At 43.3% G+C, this 20,394-nt stretch overlaps 2 protein-coding genes across 5 annotated transcripts in view; one reads left to right on the top strand and one right to left on the bottom strand.

Annotated features, from left to right (window-relative positions):
- arhgap17b (Rho GTPase activating protein 17b) overlaps window positions 1–13,309 on the top strand; it is a 24,051-nt gene extending 10,742 nt beyond the window's left edge. The window contains exons 3-21 of one of the 4 annotated variants that reach the window (XM_084371133.1): window positions 928–1,032; window positions 1,442–1,518; window positions 1,694–1,805; window positions 2,134–2,210; window positions 3,131–3,233; window positions 3,509–3,577; window positions 3,721–3,802; window positions 4,741–4,868; window positions 5,430–5,541; window positions 5,624–5,705; window positions 5,879–5,959; window positions 6,959–7,072; window positions 7,172–7,263; window positions 7,649–7,787; window positions 8,600–8,875; window positions 9,464–9,585; window positions 10,090–10,482; window positions 11,473–11,524; window positions 12,029–12,154. In XM_084371133.1, coding sequence (XP_084227259.1) covers window positions 928–1,032; window positions 1,442–1,518; window positions 1,694–1,805; window positions 2,134–2,210; window positions 3,131–3,233; window positions 3,509–3,577; window positions 3,721–3,802; window positions 4,741–4,868; window positions 5,430–5,541; window positions 5,624–5,705; window positions 5,879–5,959; window positions 6,959–7,072; window positions 7,172–7,263; window positions 7,649–7,787; window positions 8,600–8,875; window positions 9,464–9,585; window positions 10,090–10,482; window positions 11,473–11,480 — 2,172 coding nt within the window. In that variant the 3' untranslated portion in view covers window positions 11,481–11,524; window positions 12,029–12,154. Of the gene's footprint in view, window positions 1–927; window positions 1,033–1,441; window positions 1,519–1,693; window positions 1,806–2,133; window positions 2,211–3,130; window positions 3,234–3,508; window positions 3,578–3,720; window positions 3,803–4,740; window positions 4,869–5,429; window positions 5,542–5,623; window positions 5,706–5,878; window positions 5,960–6,958; window positions 7,073–7,171; window positions 7,264–7,648; window positions 7,788–8,599; window positions 8,876–9,463; window positions 9,586–10,089; window positions 10,483–11,472; window positions 11,525–12,028 lie in introns of all 4 variants that reach the window. The other 3 variants (XM_084371134.1, XM_084371132.1, XM_084371135.1) reach the window with 3 other exon arrangements.
- Window positions 13,310–13,397: 88 nt separating this feature from the next.
- On the bottom strand, window positions 13,398–19,482 carry slc5a11 (solute carrier family 5 member 11). Its single transcript, XM_084371136.1, has 14 exons — window positions 19,417–19,482; window positions 18,917–19,021; window positions 18,768–18,827; window positions 18,582–18,686; window positions 18,371–18,476; window positions 18,196–18,276; window positions 17,915–18,120; window positions 16,889–17,024; window positions 16,655–16,762; window positions 16,413–16,563; window positions 15,113–15,281; window positions 14,563–14,778; window positions 14,021–14,195; window positions 13,398–13,933 (listed from the first exon to the last, which is right to left on the bottom strand). Exons 1-14 carry the CDS (start codon window positions 19,429–19,431, stop codon window positions 13,701–13,703), a joined length of 1,866 nt encoding a protein of 621 aa, XP_084227262.1. The 5' UTR covers window positions 19,432–19,482; the 3' UTR covers window positions 13,398–13,700.
- Window positions 19,483–20,394: the final 912 nt, after the last annotated feature.

The following is a 20,394-nucleotide window of genomic DNA, read 5'->3' as shown; positions in this document are numbered from 1 at the left end:
AAAGACCCTGCTTATGTAGTTACCAGACCTTTAAACCTCCTGTTCAGCCACCAGCATCAGTTGTCGTTTGTCACATGGTCGTGAATTTTGTGAGCACAAGCTATAAGCTCTCTCATTGGTGGTGCATTCAAGGACAATCTGAGATCACAGAGCTGGATGCTTGCTCTTCTCTCGTCCTCTCAGGGAGATTCTCTCCATGCGTTTTGTGCGACATATTTCCCAAACATCCACTCACTTACAGCGCTGACTTACTGTCGCCCACGTCTAATATATATTTTTGCAATTTAGTTTGTGTTTTTGAAAATAAATAAGTTAATTCAAGTGCTTTTTCTGTGTCTCTCCCTTTATTCTGTGATTCAACTTGAGTATTTTTTGGGATTGACTATGATTTCTCACTTTTCATTTAGGTGCACCAGCACGTAATTAAGGTTCACCCAAAACTACAAAGAAAATCATTCTGAATAAACGTATGTCGTAACCTGAGAAATGTGAAATAACTGCTCATGAAGTATAACCAGTAGATCTGGCCTGCAGTTGTGGTGTTTCATCTGTTGGCCTCCATCATATCTCTGCGTGCAGTCTTCATATGTTGGGACAAAGAAAGCTTTCCCTGTTCCCGGTAAAGACCACAATCCATCTGCCCGTGTCGCTTATCAGCCGTGAGTCTTTCCATCTGTCTGTCAGCGCTGCCTGTTGTAACAGAACAGAGCTACACAAACAGCACCGACATCCTCCATCATCTCTCCGTAACAAGAGCGGGATGGAAAGTTTAGAGATGGATGTACGCTGGCGCAGCCTCTATGTTTTGATCTGTAGCTCTCACCTTTGTTGCTTTTATTCGACAGGAAATGTGTGAACTCTGCTCACAGTAGTTCTGATTTGGTTCATCTGTGTCTGTGTTTCTAACACTTTGTGTCTCATGTGCAGATCGAGAGGCGGATGGAGCTGGTGCGCCTGGTGTTGCACAACACGCACAAGAGGCTGGTGACCTGTCTGCAGGGTCAGCTGGGCACAGACACGGAGAAGAGACATGTAAGAAGCACTCAGCTGAGCCATGATTTTATCTTTTTAATCTCGACATGCTGCAAAGTCAGGATCTCTGTGAAAAAAACCTGCAGTCCCTTAAGCTCATACAGACATTTAACAAGGGTGGATCACAGAGACGATGTTGTCACTGTTAGCCTGCTATCTTGTGCTATGGACTCATAGCGTCTCGTCTTATGTAACATGCTGATATGTGAGAGACTCAGGAGAGAAATATTCAGCACTGGCCTGCTGCCAGCTTCAACTATCACTGCACAGACAGAGACCCACCTCAGCTACAGACGCGTGCAATAAAACTGACAAAACTGACAAGGAATCATGTTATATGTTGCTTTGTCTTACTTTTTATGCGTCTCTTACATGCCTGCCTTCACACTTTTAACTTTACTTGCCGCAGAAAAAGTTGCCCTTGACGACGCTGTCCCAGGCCATGCAGGAGGGCGGCGGTCAGCTGGGAGACGAGAGTCTGATTGGGTGAGTTGTGAAACTTTAAATACAAGATTTTTGTTGCGGGCAAGACAAGTTTGAGAATGCAATGTTTTTTGAGTGCCTCTCAAAAAAACATTGCATTGATCCTAATTAGCAAAACATACTAAAGGAAGTGATCACAGTCATTTTTGTATACATCCCTGTTTCCTTGTGTGAGCAGCAAGATGATGGACGTGTGTGGGGAGGCAGAGAGCAGGCTGGCGACCGAACTGATGCAGCATGAAGTCCAGATTGAGAGAGACATCATGGATCCTCTCAACCAGCTGGCAGAGGTAAAAAAAAAACAACAACAAAAAACACAGCAGCAGCTCTATTTACACTGTAGTGATCACTTCACACCTGCACGTGTCTGTATTTAAGTTGTACATTTGCATATTTGAAGCTTTAAGCAAACGACTTCACCGAAACGTTCAGTGAGCCTGCAGAGGATCCAACAAACTGTGTATCTGTGTGTGTGTTTTAAAGTGTCATGATGTCAAATTCAACATGGAATTTTGCATCTTTTTGTGTCATATATTGACAAAATGTTCTCATTGTTGTTTTATCCTCAGAGTTGAATGTAAACGTGTTTAATTGTGAGCTTCACTGTTTCTTTCACAGATAGAGATTCCAAACATTCTGAAACAGAGAAAACAACTTGCCAAGTTGGTTCTGGACTACGACTCGGCCAAGACGAGGTACACCGGCTTACAGTTTGAATTTATTTAGCAACGTTAGTTTTAAATGTTAACCTCGCAATGGCATATTGAGTCTGTTGTTGGAAAAAAAGTAATTATGGAGCCGGGGAGGTGGGAAATATTTTTAAAAAAAATAAACAAAACTCGTAATATCTGAGATTAAAGTGGTAAATTTACTAGAAAGACTCACATTTATGAGAAAAAATGTTTATATTCTCTGAGATTAAAGTAATGGGTGGTGGACACACATGAACTGTAGTGATTTTGTAAATCTGTACTTTCGTGAAATCTCAATGCTTGCAACATGATAAGCCTAGTTCCCTTTTTTCACACTTTCTCCTGCTCTCACTCGATCTTGTGGGGGGGATTCACTTTAAAGAGCTCATATTATGCTACTTTTCATTATTATTATGCTACGTTTTAGCTACAGAGTGAGACATCTCGCCTCTCTTTAAGCTTTGGTGAGAGTTGCACATGTGCATTGCTTAAAGGGCAGGATGTAGCCAATCAGAGGCAGAGTAGGACAGGTCATGCCGAGCAAGGTAGTGTGATCTAAAATAACGCTGCTACAGCAGTAGCAAGTATATGTCTGCTTACTGACTGGAGTGTATATATTTTATAATAAATATGTATACGTCAATTCATATATTTGTGCCAGTATCGCAGGAATTTAATTATGAGAGAAAGTTGTTCTCTCCATCACTTGAACAGCAGGAACAATATGTATCTAGTCAGGTATTTGTCTTGCGCTAATAATTGAGCTAATGTTACCCAAATGAATTGTTGTAAAAGAGCAGTCAGTTCTGTCATCAATGGATATGAAAAAGAGCTTGCATACTGAGAAAAGGATTTTTCTTTAATCAAATACACTCATGCTTACTGTAGACATGCATAAGTCTCAATAATTCTTCCGTGTGCAGGTATTACCAGGCAGCCAAGTCCAACAACCAGGCCATGGCAGCTAAGGCCGACTCCCTCAAAGACGAGATGGACGAGGCTCTCAACAAAGTAGAAATATGCAAGGTACATATTGTTTTGGATTTCTACATTCCAGCCAGGGCCGCTTCATCAGGTTAGGATCACATCTTATGAACCGCCTGAACAAAGGAGGCCTTGTAACGGGAGCGGATCGGGTGCAAACATGCTACGCACATTATTAGGAGCATGTCACTAAAGGTCATCGCTTTGTCATCTGGAGTTCATCTGCTCTTAATGAAAAGTTTCTGTGTAAAGTAAAGCAGAAGGTTTAAGGTTGCTATATTGTTTTGCCATGGAATATATATATTTTCCCTCCACAGGACCAGCTCTCTGCAGACATGTACAACTTTGCTTCCAAAGAGGGAGACTACGCACGCTATTACGTCACGGTGGGTGCTCCTCAGTTTAGCGTTAATGACCCTGAAGGAAAATGGAAATGTGATGCAAATATGGTCCATTCCACTATAACCGTATTGTTTGGTGATGCCTGCTTCAGTATATACAATGACCTGTGTTTCTGTTTGTGTATCAGTTATTAGAGGCCCAGGCAGACTACCACAGGAGGTCTCTGGCAGCTCTGGAGGCAGCTATACCGACTATCCAAATACAGCAAGGTGAACGGCACAAGATAAGACAGACATTCAGTGAATCTGCCAACAAAACACAAAAGTCAACCTTTGCATGTCTGCTTTTAGTTCCTCATTTAAGCCCAATGTAGTTGTGGAGATGGCAGCAACAGTTGCTGCTGAGAAATGCAGACTTGTCGTGGCTTGTTGGGTCAGAAGTGCAAGTAAAATCAGTCAAAACATGGCCAGCTCAGTGGAAGCACAGCATTTTTTTTTTTTTTTTTTTAATCAAAATCAAGCACAAACAATTGAATACGTGAGTTTTGTATCTTTATCGCCGCTGCAGTTGGAATGGAAATTGCATATTTCGGCCTCAAACTCTAAAAGAAGTACTTCACTGCGGGAACGATGGCCCATGCATAAAACTGGGCTGTCTCAGCAGTAGAAAGACACACATGTTTTTGAAATTGGCGCTGCAGGTGATGGTGATGAAGTGAAGCAAAATCAGTTAAACTTTCCAAGAAAACAACATGATTTAAATCACGTCATCACATCAGTTTCTATCCCAGGTTGTCATGCACTCAAGCAACCAGGTTACAATCAGCTTTGTGCAGTAACCTGATATTTTAACAAGAAATTCTGTAATTGGTGTTGGCGATTAAACAAACTGGAATGCTCTGGCTAGATTTCTCCTGGAGAAAGCCGGTTTCTTGGCCACAGAGTTTGGTTTCTAATCTGCTTTTTACGTGTGTGCGTGTGCGTGATAGAGACTACAGAAAGGTGTGACGGCAAAGGAGCGATTATTACACAAAGTGATTCATTTGTGTTCGAAATAATCGGTTTATCCATGTCCAACTTAAACTAAAACCACGTAGCCTCCACATAGTCAAAAAGTTGACTTATTGCTTATTCACTGTCAACTATCCAAGAACTATAGACGGACACGGAACAGAAATGTCGTCGCTGAAGATGCTCTTCTCTTCTAGACTCCTGGATGGAGAAGCCGGCGTTCGGCACGGCTCTGGAGGAGCACCTGAAGAGGAGTAACCGCGAGATCGCTCTGCCCATCGAGGCCTGCGTCATGATGCTGCTGGAGACCGGCATGAAGGAGGAGGTATGGAACGAGTCATGTCAGAAGAGAAAGGAGAACGTTTGAAGTAGGGCAAAGTTGAACGTTTAATTAACCAGAAATGTTTTTTTTGACATAAATTTGTCCCCGTAAAACTTTACCGCTCTGCTCTGCTCTGCTCTGCTCTGTCAGAGCTGGCAGGAGATGTGGGTCATGTGGACTGCTCGTACAGTCTGGAAACATCTGCAGCCAACTTGTGGTCAGTTAGCCTTGAGGCTGCGTTATGTGTGTGTGCGCAGGCATCTGTTATCCATTAGCGCACTCACTATTACACAAATTTAACTATATCTCTAGACTCCCCAAGAAGGACTATTCAAGATATTTTTATTAACGGAAACAAAAGTCCTGCTGTATTTCTGTCGGATACTCATCCCGAAAGAGCCACATCTCCCCCGACTTTCTCGGTCATTCAGCGGACTCGTTATAAACTTCTCCTTTTCTCATACCAACCTGGACTCACTTCTCTATTTTCAGGATTGAAACCAGTCACCTGTACCTGTCAAAACAATGTGCTGTCCAGTCATTTTCCTCTTTTTCTCCTCGCAGGGTCTCTTCAGAATAGCTGCCGGAGCTTCAAAGCTGAAGAAGTTAAAAGCAGCGCTGGACTGCTCCACCTCGCAGCTCGAGGAGTTCTACTCGGATCCCCACGCCGTCGCCGGTACGACCTCTTCTACAAATCCACAAAGAGTAAAACCATCTGGTCCAGATCATTTTCTCATAGCTTGTCTATTCACACACAGGAGCCCTGAAGTCCTACCTCAGGGAACTTCCTGAACCTCTAATGACTTTTGGCATGTACGACGAGTGGTTACAGGCCTCCAAGTGAGAAGACACACACACACAGAGACAGACGTGACTTTTTAATGTCCTGTAACACACACTCGCTCTGTGCTAATAAGCAGGAAACAGGCACCTGAAGACGTGTGTGCTCTGTGGTTGCTTTAGATATTTTAGTACTTATGCATGAAGGTGATATATTTTGTGTGTGGTTTCAGTGTGTCTGACCCTGACAAGAGGCTTCAGGCGTTGTGGGTGACGTGTGACGGTTTGCCAAAGAGTCACAAGGCAAACCTCAGGTAAGAGCATCTTCAGCTTGAGCGTGCTCTGTTCAGATGATGCAGTACACTGTGTTGTTGTTTCTGAAAGCATATCGGCACTGAGCTGAATGTATAGAGTTAATTTCTGTTCTGTGTTTGACGCAGCAGACTTTAACGAGTCGTACAATAGAAACCTGTCTTACGAGTTCGGTGTCAGTCGCACGGCGCCTAATTAGACGTCTCTCTCGAGCGCTCGCTTCTACTCAGAACGTTGCTTCTCAACCTGCATGCGGTCATGACCTCACAAGAAGTCTGAGGCGAGGCAACGCGAGGAGGGTTTATTTATAGCACCGTTCAGACGCAAGGCAACTCAAAGTGCTTTACAGAGACAAAGAAATGCATTAAAATAAGATGCTAAGAAAATGTTAAAAATGCGTTTAAAAGACATAACAAGACAATGAAAAGATACAGATGAAGCAACTGTAAAGGTTTATAAACATCAGCTGCAAGCAATTGTTTAATAAGTGGTTTATTAAACAATTCATTGATTATTACAAGTGAAATAAATAGTAACACAAGTAAAATGAACTATAAAGCTACCATTTGTATGGTATAATAAATGGTAGAATAATTGCTGAAAGGTGTATTTAGGTGGCTGGTATCTACAGTATGAGTGAGAATGATGTGACGCAGATTCAAGATCTGGTGAGCTTAGATTATGGTTAAGAAGTTATGGGTGGTTTAAAATTTAGATAAAAACAGGGTTGACATTGAGTTTGATATTGGACTAGGCTTGATAGAATTGAAGGGGACTGTTGGGCCTTGGTGGAGGTATGCACTCTACTGATTGCTATTCTAGTTTTTTCTAAGTTCTCTGTGATTAATGCTTTTATGTCATTTTATGTCATTGGCCCTGCTGCCAATCCAAAGGCTAAGCTTGGGAACCATTAGCTTAGCATATCAGTTAGCTGAAAACCATGTAATGAAAAATGGCTGCCAGAGCTTCGAGGTTTTTAAAGCAAGTGGACTCTGTTGCAGGTATCTGGTGAAGTTTCTGGCCAAACTGGCTCAGGACAGCGAGGTCAATAAGATGACTCCCAGCAACATCGCCATCGTCCTGGGGCCCAACCTGCTCTGGGCTAAAACTGAGGGGTAATAACTCTGATCCGTTTCCTCATTTATGTTAACTTAATGAGCACAAAGTGAAGCTGAGGTTGATGAATCATCCTGTCCGTGTGTGGTCGTGTTCAGGACGCTGGCAGAGATGGCAGCAGCTACATCTGTCCATGTGGTCGCCATCATTGAGCCCATTATCCAGCACGCTGATTGGTTCTTCCCTGAAGGTAAAACATCTGTTTGTTTTATTTGCAAAGTATTTTTTTTTATTTTTAAAAAAGCTTCAAGTTTTGAAGGTTCATGCTGATTTTTAGGTATAATGGTAACCATGATCACCACTGAAGTTTTGTGTTAGCATGCTAACATTTGAGAATTGGCATTGGTTTTGTACAAATTCATATTTTGACCTGATGATGGCGCTACATGACAAGTCAGAGGATTAATACCTCTACTACTACAACTACTACTACTACTACTGTAATACTATTCAGTCTGAGGTGTGTGTGTATATCAGTTAGCATGGCTAACAAACGACTAACATAAATCTACTGATCATCCCATCATAACTTTGACCATATCTTCTCTGTTTGCTTCCCACCGTCTTCCCTCCAGATGTGGACTTCAACGTTTCGGGCATGTTCGCCTTGCCCTCGCACCCGCCCACCCCAGATCCCGAACCCAGCCTGGATAGGAAACGCCCCGGCAGCCTGGTGGGGCAGGACGGGGACAGTCACACCCCCCGTAAAGACAGGTACCTGTCTCGCCCCAACCTCAGCCTCAGCCTGCCCCTCACCCTCCCGTCTCGTCCCAAGACACTGAGCAGGCAGGAGTCGCGGGGCCCGGCCGTGTCGGCCCTCTATGTAGTGGCCAACGAGTCCATCACAGTCACTGAAACACCCACTGAAGATCTGCCCAGTCCAGACTTCAAAGCTGTGCCGTAGTTCAACGTAGCTCCCATGAATTTAATTTACTGACAAGCCAAAGAAGGGAATGATGTCATGTATGATTTTTGCACCCCATTTCTGTTATGTTTAGCTTATTTTAGCACAAGCTAATCAGTGTTGTTTTCCTCAAGGTTCATACTGAGCATAATGAAAAAGCAGTTCTCTTTCAGCCTTTTTTAATGTTTTCAGTGTCAACTGGATACCATTTTGTCTATAGCTGCAATTCTCGTGTGTTACTCTTGTGTACTCTTGTGTTATCTCCTTTGTTTCCAATTAAAGCTTAGGTCACACTGTAGGTTGCTGGTTTTATGTTCTGTGTGGGCTTCCTCTGTTGCATTTTGTTTGTATGGTGTTGGCATCTGTCTCCTCTGTCCCTGCAGAGACGTCGCAGCTCAAAGTTGTTCTATTTTAAAGGTCACTGTCATGTGGTTTTATGTCCTCTTTGGGTTCTTGTTTCTGAGCTGGTTTCTTTGAACTCAGGAAGTGGAGTCTCTCTCTGTCTCTCGCACCATCTCTCTCTGTCTGTCTCTTGTCTCTCTCGGTCTCCTGCCCTTTCATTCTGTCTGATGGCGTATGGTTTGCCCTCCTGAACTCTCTCCCCTCTCCCCCCCTTCCCTAGCACTGTTAACAAACAGCCGGAGCCCGCTCCACGTAGAGCCAGCGCTGTAAATAGAAAGCACCCGACCTCACCCACCTTCCAACCCCCACTGCCCCCTCTGGAAGCCGGGGTTCCCGCCCAGCCTGAGCCCCAGCCCCAGGCTCCGTCCCCGGCTACAGAGGCTGAGCAGCCTCTCCTGAGTGGTGGCGGTGGTGTTGGAGGTGGTCTGGGTGGTGGGGTCCAGGTAGCGACAGTGAAACCTCAGGTTGTAACCCAGCTCAGCGCAGAGGAGAGCAGGTAAGGAGGAGCGAGCTGAGGTAGCAACAATACTCCACCGCCTGCTCGCAGCCAATCACCCGGAGTCAACCTTTATGTGTTTGATTCGTCTTTGAGTTCCCCAATCAGATGTGATAAAACAGAAAATTACAAGAATAACAATGTCTTTACGTCCACAGCTTTTAATTTGCCTTCATTTTTAACTAATTAAGAATGTAATGCAACAAAAATCATGTGATGCTTTGTTTACAGACGACTTTTATCCTGCTTGTTGTGATGATTGACCAAACTCAGTCCATTTTTATAAATATACCCCCTTCCTTCCTGCCTGCCTGTCAGCGTGTCTGTCTGAGTGACTACTTTGTGGCAGTGTCTGATTTTGCATGTAACACATGACTGAACAGACTTCTGATTTTTGCATCCTCTTTTTAAAATTCATTGTTTTTTGATAAAGTTACTGTTAATGTGATAACCCTCGTTTGACTGGAAATATATTTGTTTTTATACATTATGCATGAACTCTTGCACCGATGCAGCACTTGCTTGTTAAATGTAAAGCATAGACAACATGTCGGTGGAGTAACATCTAGATTCGTTGTATTTCCACAGCCCAGCCCGTGAGCTCATGTCCACACCCCCTCCCCAGAGGAATGGTTCGCTCCACCTTACAGTAGGAACCCCCCACTCGCAGGGTGGATCCAGGGGGCCCAGTCCACACATGGTTCGCAGAGGTGAGAGAACGTACATTCGTATTGCCATTAGGGCTGCAACCAACGATTCATTTCATTGTTGATTCATCTGTCAATTATTTTCTTGATTAAAGGTGCAATATGTAAGAATTTTAGTTTAAAACATTCAAAAATTAACTAAAATTATTTGAAAAATGTGAAGAAATAAGAGTTTTGATGTTATGTCAAAGATGTCAATGACGACTACTGTTAGCATGCTAACCAGCTAGCCCTGGCCTGTCCTTTGTCATAATGCCACTCCAAGTTGCCAAGTCTGGACAGCCAGCTGCATGGCTAACTAAGCTAATTGGCTAAAGGCAGCTACAGGTAACAGCAGTTAGCGATTACCCTGGTGATATGTTCACAGAATACATTTTTGTGGCCGATTCTTAAAAAAAAAAAAAATAATAATTTAGTGGTTGACAACTAATCAATTAATCGTTGCAGCTCTAATTCCCATCATTTAGTATCATTAATATCATGTGATAATTATGTTTACCTCTGAAGGCACCAAGAAGCAGGCCCCAGCCCCGCCCAAACAGGCCAGCCCCTTCGCTTCCCAGCCTGGGAACACCCACCCGCCCATCACGCCACGACGCAACCCCAGCAAGGACAGCTTCATCCACGCCCCGAGCCACCCGCCCCCACAGCCTCCACAAGCCCACCAAGCACAGGGGGAGTCGGAGCACTCCCCTCCCAGCAGTCCCACCCCTCCCGACACTCCGCCTCATGATGGATCGCACTCCAGCCCGCTGTCTTCCCACCACTACGGGTCTCTCCCTCGCCCCTCCAGACCGGCTCCCAGGCCGCGGCCCAGACCCAGCATGCCGCCGCCCCCGCAACCTGCTGCGAATGACAATGGTAATGGCATCTGCAGCTCCGCCTCCAAGATCATAACAGGTAAACTGCTTCCTGTGATCACAAAATTCAGTTTTACAAGTACAGATAGCGGAGAAAAAAATACAATATTTGCCTCAGTATGACAGAAGTAGGTTAAGTATTCACAACAGGTCAATCTGGTCATTACTGATGAGAGATTTCAGAGCAGTGTGTCCTCACAGGGTGCAGTGGTGTGCAGCACCTCAGCTCTGATATATATCTCTCGAAACGGGTACTGCAGCTGCAGAAAAGCAGCTATGGTCACTGGATCCTCATTTGATGCTTCAATACGGAAACAAGGTCGGAGTACGGAGCGTCAAGGCAGTTTGGCGCGCCTCATGATGCTTTTGATGCGGCCATTTAAAACGCGAACCTTAGACACATTCAGTGTGTTTGGCCCATTTCAGAATCCTATACATTATACAACATATTATTATATTAGAATTATTGATGCATAATGATCTACTTCACTTTATTTTACTCTACATACTGCTCTAACGTGTGAATTTCTCCACAGGGATCAATAATCTTTAAATTTACCTATAATGATACATTAGCATTTATTTGTTGATCATATTTTCTATTAATAATCTGAAGCTGCAGCTTAATGAAGAACAATATTTGCCTCTGAATCTTAGTGGAGTAGAAGTATAGAGTAGCATAAAATGGAAATACTGAAATGTGAGTACCTTAAAATTAAACTTGAGAAAAGTTATTCCAAGATTGCAGTAAGTCAGAGAAAAAATTAGTTTCCTATTGATGTGGTGAGCAACTCTTGTATTCTTTAGTGCAGTTTAACATCGTTGAACGTGATCTCTTTCTCTAGACGTTGGCCGCGACTGAAATCACTTGCTGCTCGCCTGCTGATACTGTGTTCAGTATCGAGTGATTTCAGCCTCCTCTCAGGGCGTTACTCTGTGTAGTTTCCTGGCTTTTGGTGTCATAGTGCCTCACACACTAAATGTAACTGTGGTGATCTAATGCATGACAGAAAATGTGTAAATATTGCAGATGTCTGAGCTGCTGGCCTGCCTGTAAGATGAGCTTTGCAAGGCAGGTAACGGTAAGGATTTGATTGGCTGATGCCTTGCTTCTGTGTGCACTGCATGTGTGTGTGTCCGTGGCGTTTGCTCCTTTTTTGTGTGCGATCGCTGGCTGTGCGCATACTGTATACATATATTCATGTATACAAATGTGCCTTGAAACCCTGCTGTGCAACAAAACTAACATGCTTTAATTCCCAACGCCATCCCTCCTGTTTTTTGTGATAACTAACACGCGTTCAAACACACTAAACCGACTTTAAACTGACCGTGTGCTGTTCATCTGTACGTGCACTTCTTGAACATGGAGAAATGTGTTGCATTAAAATATTAACACACCAAGGATACTCTTCAACAACCACTACACCTCTAAAAATGTGGTATACTGACAAAAATTGACAGAAAGATCAATCCTTGGTGTCTTACTGAGTGTGTAAAGCTGGTGTGTGTGCCCCTGGTTTTGCTTGAGCTCAAGTCCAACACCGATTTATGTGATGACTCTGACTCTTAACTGTCCTGCACAGATGGAGGCCTGGTCCTAAAGGGGATTGGACGAGCCCTCATCCCCGAGGTGGTTGAGGTCCAACAAGGGGAAAGCTCTGCTGGACAAGAGCCCACTGCTGCCGCCGCCACCACCTCCTCAACCCCGCCCCTAGACCCTCAGATCCAGACAGAGAGCACTATTCTGTGAGGGATCATCCGAAATCCTCCCTCGAACAGATTGTTCAAATATCAGACAGGTAACTCATCGGTTTCGCTCCAACGAACGCTCCACGCACACGATGCCAGACTCGGCTGCCTTTTCTTCTGTTTCCCTGAGACTCAAACCAGAAACCTCATCTTGCAGTGGTGCTATAAACCACACGACTCCTGTCCAGCTATTAGACTTCATATCAATCATCCTTTGTTCTGTATACTGCTGGGTATTTTAAGATTGGACTGCAGAGCCTTGCTAGACTCGAGGCTCATGGGACAGCAGCTGAACTCAGTGAGTCTCCTGCTTCCTCTTTGCCGTCGACGCTACAGGTTCAATGCCATGAATGTTTTTGGAGACAGAAATCTGGTTTTAGCACAAGGTCAGTCCTGATGACCAGTATTTTTATTATTCAGCAACACAGTGTGGAGATAGCTGATGATTTATTTATCATGAATCACATTCTGGCATCCCCATAATCATTTTCGAGTTTGTCAGTTTCAGCTGACTTTTCAACACGTGCCAAACACTTCAACATACTTGTGTAAAGGACCAAAGAAATGGGCCAAAGGAAATTGACTAAATTTAGGGCTGCTCGGCTTATATGATGGTTGCTAATGACCAAATATTTTGGCAAGAGTGCAATATAGAAATGCAGTTGTCCTCGAGTGGTGTCCTCTCCACAGCACATACCTGTATGCTGTAATTTTTTGGTATTCCAGGTAGTTTTCATGATCCAGTGGGGTATACTTTTTATTTTGTTTTCCATCTGAATTGTTTTTGATTTCAGCTGAATTTATTTTCTTGGATGCTTTTATCATTAAAAGGGATTTTTCTTACAAACTGATTGTGATGACTTGTACCTGATCACTCCCACTCGAGCTCAAAGCTACGACCAAATGCAGCCAAATAATTAAATTCCTCTTTGTGTATTTTTTTTTTTTAATGCAGCTGACAATCTTTACCTTGTTGGGGTGTTTTCCAGCTCTTTGATTTATTATTTCTTTTTATTTCCTCTGTTTTTTCAGCATTTTTATGTTGGCTTTTCTGCACATAATGCATCATACAATGCATCATTACTCTTGATAATTAAAGATGGTTCAACATTTTACAGTGTTGTCAGTTTCTTCTCATCAGTTGTTTGTCATTTTGTCAAAAAAAATGTTAATTGTTTTTAATAATTCTTTAAACTAAGTTGGATAAAAAGCATTAAAAAGACTAGTTTGTTTTTCAGTTCACAGTGTAAATGGAGATTTTATCAAAACATTAGACAGAAGCATTCCTTCCATGAAAGATTACAAATGTAATCGTGCTACAAATGACTGGAATTTTGCGTATTATTGATTTAAGCTGTGTGTTTTAAAGGAAATAGCGTAGCTGTATGGACCAATCGCACTTTACAAATCTCACTCAGTTTTAGGAGCAGCAAAAGAAAAATGTAAGACTGTACACTAATTTCCCCCCTTCACCATGTGTCCATTGAGAGTGTCATAACTGGCCTGTCAAGCCCAGTAGCCGATGATAAAGGCAGTCACAGAGAGGCAAATGATGAGGTTGACGTTGACAACGGTACGCAGACGTGGTTTTTCCTCCAGGGAACAGGTGGTCTCTTCAGGAGCAGGAGGCGTCACAGGATTATTATCTCCCTCCGTCCTTCTCTCCATCCCACACAGCCAGTAGAGGGCAGAAATCAGCCGGGACTGGTTCCTGACGCTGGTCAGGGAGGCTGAAGAGTCTGGAGAGAGAGAGATGGTGCGTTCAGGGGCAAGGCTGACACATGGTCGAATGGAAAAGTGTAACAGCAAACAGGACAGAGACCCACCTTTCCTGTGATGACATGCCTTCCCGTTGCTGTCCTCTGGCTCTCTCCCTGTGACGTCCATCTCACTCGCCTGTATAGTAATCTCCTCTAAGGTCTTAGTGCTCTGCTCCACTGGGGAGACCTGCTCTTTGGGCTCCACAGGGTCAAACCTGGTGAACCAGGTGAGGCGACTAATCTGTTTAAAAAAAAAAAAAAAAAAAGAATGAATAAAAACTTCCAAACATCTAAGAAAATCTGATTTATTTCCTGTTGCCTACAGAGGGAATTTGTAGCAAAAATAAATAAAGATGTAATTTCTGAATGAGACAATGACGATAAATCTGGTCACAGTTTGAAAGTGCTGCAAACTACAGCACTTTAACTTTTAAGTCTGCTAATTGAACAAGTAAAAAATGATCAATAAACAATGAAAACTGGAAAGTTAAATTTGATTTCTTCATCTGTGGCTCATAAAGAGATCTTTCTGTACACTGTCACAGAATATGAAAATAAAACAATACAGAAAAAAACCCTTTAATTTACATCTGATGAAATGGCCTCACCTGCTCTGGTTTGGGCTCCTCTGTAGCCAGACTGACAACAACCACCACAGCCAGGGTGATGAAGGACAACAGGACTGAGAAGTACAGGTAATGGACGTATTTCAGCACCCCAGGCCTGTCGTCCTCCTCGTAGCACAGAGGCGCCGGGTAAATGAAGTCCAACAGCATGCGAATGCAGCCCACCAGCAGGCCGAGAGTTAGGCCCCAGAACGCACCCTGAGGGGAGGGAGAGGAGCGTGTACTACGAGCACAATCACACACTTCATCTTCAAGTCACAGCAGGACTGGAAACAGAGATGTCTCACATTTCTATGACATTAGGTTCACTCCAGGATCTGAATTCTTTGCAGTGTTGTTGCTATCACACCAGTGCACACACACAAATAATGGAATAAATGTATGGATAAGGGGTCATATAACAAAATTCTTACGTTTAGATCTCAAAAAACTACATCAAAATGATGAGAAACTCTTTCTTCAGTGTCTCAATGAATGAATAAACATTTATTTCCATCAGTCACAGAAACATCCAGAGGCCACACAGACTCACCTTCTCATTCGTCCTCTTCCAGAAGCAGCCCATGATGAAGATGATGGAGACCGGGGGCTGGAGGTAGGTGCTGATGGACTGGATGTAGATAAAAAGCTGCCCGCCCTGACTGGCCTGGACGACAGGAATCCACAGCACGGACACCACCACCAGCACGAGCACAAACATCCTGCATGTGAAGCATGAGATCTGTGTTGTTAATGCCAGATAATAATCTAATTCAGTTCTGCAGAGACATGAAGGGAATGGAAAGCTGAGGTTGTGTGTGTGTCGGTTTGAAAAGTAAATCTGGTAAAGTCATTATTTAGGAATGTGTGGACTGAGAGGTTACGGATCGGGCGAGCATGACAGAAAATGTAACAATTTAACATGCAATTTGGTGCAGGGTTTCATCCAAAGTGCATTATAATGACATATGTGGTTACTTTGTAAATGCAGACGGCCCGAGTGGGGATGAAATATTCGACATGGTTTATAAGCCTTTAACCTGTAACATAAGAGCTCCGTGGAAAAAGCAGACAGCAGGCTGCTCTCTGTAGCGACGCTGGCTCCTTTTGAAGGCAAGATTGTAAAAATGTTACATTTGCAGCATTAAAATGTCTAATAAGTTATAAATTGTGTTGAGTTGTGTACTTACATTATCCTAAATGTTTTCAACAGTGTTCAAAGCCAGAGAAACTTGAGTTTAAAAGTTTTATTTCAAAAGTTACATTAGATTGATTTTTGTAAATAATGGTGCTCGTTTAACATTGAAGACAACAACTCCCATGATCCCACGCTACTTCACGACATCATCAAGCTATGTTTTCTGTTGTGATTGTTCTGATCGGGATACTCTAGTGGCAGAAACGACATACTGTGCGTCTACCTCGGAAAATCTTGAACATTCTTGACATGTTTAAAAATGCCTAAATCATTACTGATGCAGGATTAAAGGTGCAATACGTAAGAATTTTTGTTTAAAGCACACAAAAATTAACTAATAAGAGTCTGATATTCTATCGAAGACGGCGATCTATTGTGTTTAAGAGATATCTACTGAAGTTAGCATGCTAATCAGCTAGCCCTGGCCCGTACTTTGTTATAATACCACTCTGAGCTTCCAGTCTGGACCACTAGCTGTACAGCTAACTGAGCTAAATAGCTAACGGCAGCGTTTACCCTGGTGATATTTTGCTTATTTTTTGTTTGGAGTATAATTTGAGAGGAGGCCGATTCTCGCATATTGCACCTTTAAACCAGTGCTGCAGTACAGAGCATACATGCTGGACCATATCTTGAGTAATGTCAGGTCACATACCTGCCCACTAACATAAGCTCCCACTCGGATGCATTGGTCCGGAAACTCTTCCACAGATCCATGGTGAAAATGGTGCTGGAGCTGTTGAAGATGGAGGTCAGCGAGGACATGAGGGCGGCGATCATCACCGCCATCATCAGACCTCGCAGGCCTGGAAGAGAAAACACACCGACACTGGTATAAAAGGGATGCAGACAGGCATGTGTAAATAAAGCAGGAGGCGGGGCAGGAAACTGTCTCACCTACAGGCAGCAGCTCCATCACCAGTCTGGCATAGGCGGTGTCTGTGCAGCCCACCGGGTTTCCACAAATCTGTTTGCACAACTCAGGGTCTGCACACGCCACATCATCTAGAACATATCATTAAAACATCTTATTTAAAAGCTTTTTTAGATATTAAAACTCTCAATGCAGCAGTGCAACCTGAATGTGAACTGAGTACCTTTATTCATTCAAACCTAAATGTCATACTGTACCTGTGAAAAGTATCCTGCTGATCATGCCAGGCAGCATGATGGCAAAGAAAGGCAGAATCTTCAGATAAGCAGCCAGCAGCGAGCCGCCTTTTGCATGGGACAGGGTCTTCGCAGCCAAGGATCGCTGCACAATCACCTGCAGTGAGTCACAGACCCTCAGTTAACTCCCAGGGGCCGCTGGTTAATGAGTTATAATGATCTGCAGCTGTTTGTAAGTAAAGTTTAATAGGAGAATGGATGAGGAAAGCACTTAGCTGGCAGGTAAGTGGGTAAATGTTTATGTGCACAAATTAGCTACAAGGGCTGAACTGAGAAGACAGGAAACACTCATTAAAACTTCTCGTGCCTTCTGTTGTCTCAGGTTTGGCTGGTGGGCAAAGTGTCGCTCTGATAGTGTATAAAAGGAATTTTTAACCTCCCCGAAGAGCCAAAAAACATGCCAGATTCTCAAAAGTGGGGTTTTCAGATGAGGACTCTTTCATATTTAACTTCAGAGGAATTTGTTAGAGCAGCATAAACAAGATCAAAAAACACTAAATTATACTTTCATCTTTTATAGATGAAAGACTCCTTGACAGTTTACAAGTGAAATAAATGAAAAATAAAAACTTTATATTCATGATGGCAACTTTGGGGTCCTTATATGCTCTTAACCTGCCCTCCCTGTAGAGATCAGGCTTAACAGAGCACGATGTAATTTAAATACAAAGATTAAAGTGTACTATCTGATTTTTTTCTTAGATTAAGTCAGATGAGCTGTACGGAGCCATTTTGAACTTCTTCAGGGGGCGATTTTTTTATGTTTTAAAAGTCCCCATCTTCTTGAGTTGTTTACTTTTTGCTGTGAAGCTCCAGAAATGTTTTGTGGACCACGAAAATTCCCCCGACTTTCCATCAGCTTGAGGGTGAGAGTGTAACGACTGAATATTCACTTTGGGTGAACTCGTCCTTTAATAAATTTGGTGACGCTGGATCTTCTTTTCTCAACTCTTATTTGTCAGGAAATGTGCTATGTCATTACGGTACCTGGTCAGAACACCAGTACCACATGGAGGGGATGGACATGCCGATGATGACGCCGGGCCACGGCAGGTCAGAGTTCACCGGGTGTCTGAATATGTGGAAGGCGTCATCTCGAGGGATGCCGCAGGTTGAGTTTGGCACGCGGACCGAAGGGATGGCGTTGGCGTATCCCTCCATCAGAGTGTTCCAGCCTCCGACCTCGGCAAAGCCTGGAAGAGAGACAGCAGGGTCAGACAAACCGGGATGTAAAGTTCTGGTGATGTGAGCACATCAGTTGGACTTACTGAAGCCCATGAGGATAAGAGATCCTATCAGCATGATTGCAGTCTGAGCGGCATCAGTGTAGATAACTGCAGCCAGACCACCTGGAAGAGACACGCGACAGTCAGTGACATACAGAACAAGCACATTATATCTATTTCCATGTAATTAAAATGGCGAGGGAAGGTGAGAGGTGACCTGCTATAGTGTAGAGAGCAGTGATGGACAGCAGCAGCACCACAGCCAGGTAGATGTTCCACTGTAGGGCGAGCTGAATGAACACTGCACCTGCATACATGTCCACCTGGACCAGAAACACACACATTGAGACATGCACGGTGTGGATATAAGGTAGAAAGAATGTTTTTGACACATGCAGGTGGAACATTTCTGTGGATTTGGATCTTACCGATATCTTTGTGAAGATGTAAATAAATAAGTACAGGACGGCTATAAACAACTGTGTTCTTCTGCCCCCAAATCGCCTCTGCAAGTACTCTGGCATGGTCGTCACCTGGAGATGAAAGAGTTCAGAGATAGAACAAATAAACAAAATCATGCATGTGCACAATGTGTGCTATTTCATGTGCCTCACCCCTGAGGAGATATAAATGGGCAGGAAGATCCATCCCAGCAGCAGCACCATCAGCATACCCTGTCGGAGACCAGACGTTCAACACTTCAGACGTGGAAAACATCAGCTGTTCGACATATCAAACTCTTTTTTGTGTTAAAATCTCTTACATTCCACTCGTATGCAATGGCCCCGATTCCTGCTGCAGCTCCTGACCCCGCAAGGCCGATGAAATGTCCGCTGCCAATGTTACTGGCAAACAGCGAGGCGCCCACCTAAATATAGATGAAAGAGTCCAAATCAGGACCAGCTCCGCGTTTGACTTTGAACTAAAGAACATTTTGCCTCCATCTGAAGTCTGATCATGCTACAGTTGGTATATGGCGATAAAACATAAATAAATAGATGTAGGTCACTGAGGCGTCCACTATATGGAAGCCCTATAAGGCAAAAAAAATAATTTTTTTTTAAAAATGTGGTGACTCCTTTTATTTGAAATGAGTATTAAGAACAAATACTTCTTCTGGACCAAAAATAAGAAAGAAAACTAACTGCCAAAACTTTTTTTTAAAAAAAGGGATGCTGACAAAACTCTCAGGGCTTCCATACCATTAAATATACGACTACCATCACATATTTTCCTTCACAATAGTCTCTGTGTTTGACTCACCGGCCACCAGGTCATGTTCTTCCCAGCCAGGAAGTATCCGTCCACCGTGCTGCGCTTCGTTCTCAACATGGACTGACAGAAAAATAAGAAACCTTGTAAAGATAATATATAATATTGATTCATAAGATCCCCAACCAGCACTTCCTGCTGCTGAGTGGTTCTGCTGCTGCTCTGCTGTCAAACCTCACTGAATGTAGATGTAGAAGACAACTTCAAATAGAAAAAACTACTTGAAGCAACTCTTCCTCCTTTCAAAGTGATTGTAAAGCACTTAGAAACTGCTTCATGTGTGAGTTGTGTGACTTATTCATGACCCCTGCTTCATGTAAACGACCAGGATTTGTCTGACAACTGTTGGATTTGCTCATTTTCATCGTGATCTGCCACTGAACAACATATTTCCTGCTCTGCATTTGTATGTATGTGTTACATACAGTAACAGATGTTCTGGAAATGTAGAGCAGAAAGCCAAGAAGTCTACGGTTGTTCAGACCACAAACAAACAAAAAAAAGGTGTTTTCTTTGTTTGTAATCAAGGATCACAGCTTTTTTGCAGGTAAATGGTCAGACAGTGATGCTAAATCACAAGCAGAAGAAACTATTTGTGTTTTCTCATGATTTACAATAGTTAAATTCCATCTGAATTTATGTGAGTCAACAATTTTCTTGACAAGTTCAGCATATTCATGCAGCGTGGGGAGAAAACGCATTACAGACAGAAAAATGCAGGTTCACAAACACACTGAGGAGCGACAAGAGGCTTTTAAAGGCAGCACGACTAGAAAGTGAAACGTTTGTGAATGATACAGACTGATTCTGAGACCTGTTTGACTTACCCAGAAGCCAACAGCCAGAACCAGTATAAAGTAGATGACCAGCACCACTATATCCACAGCAGCCAGGGTAGCTCTGCCCCCTGTAGGGGGTGATGGAGAAGGGGGCATGCTGGTCCCTTGGGGGCCTTGTGTTGTTTCCATT

The sequence above is a fragment of the Pagrus pagrus genome (assembly GCF_965226575.1).
Source record: "Pagrus pagrus genome assembly, chromosome: 13".
Lineage (NCBI taxonomy): Eukaryota > Metazoa > Chordata > Actinopteri > Spariformes > Sparidae > Pagrus > Pagrus pagrus.
Note: the sequence above shows the minus strand (reverse complement) of the source record. Positions and strands in the feature narration are given on the sequence as shown.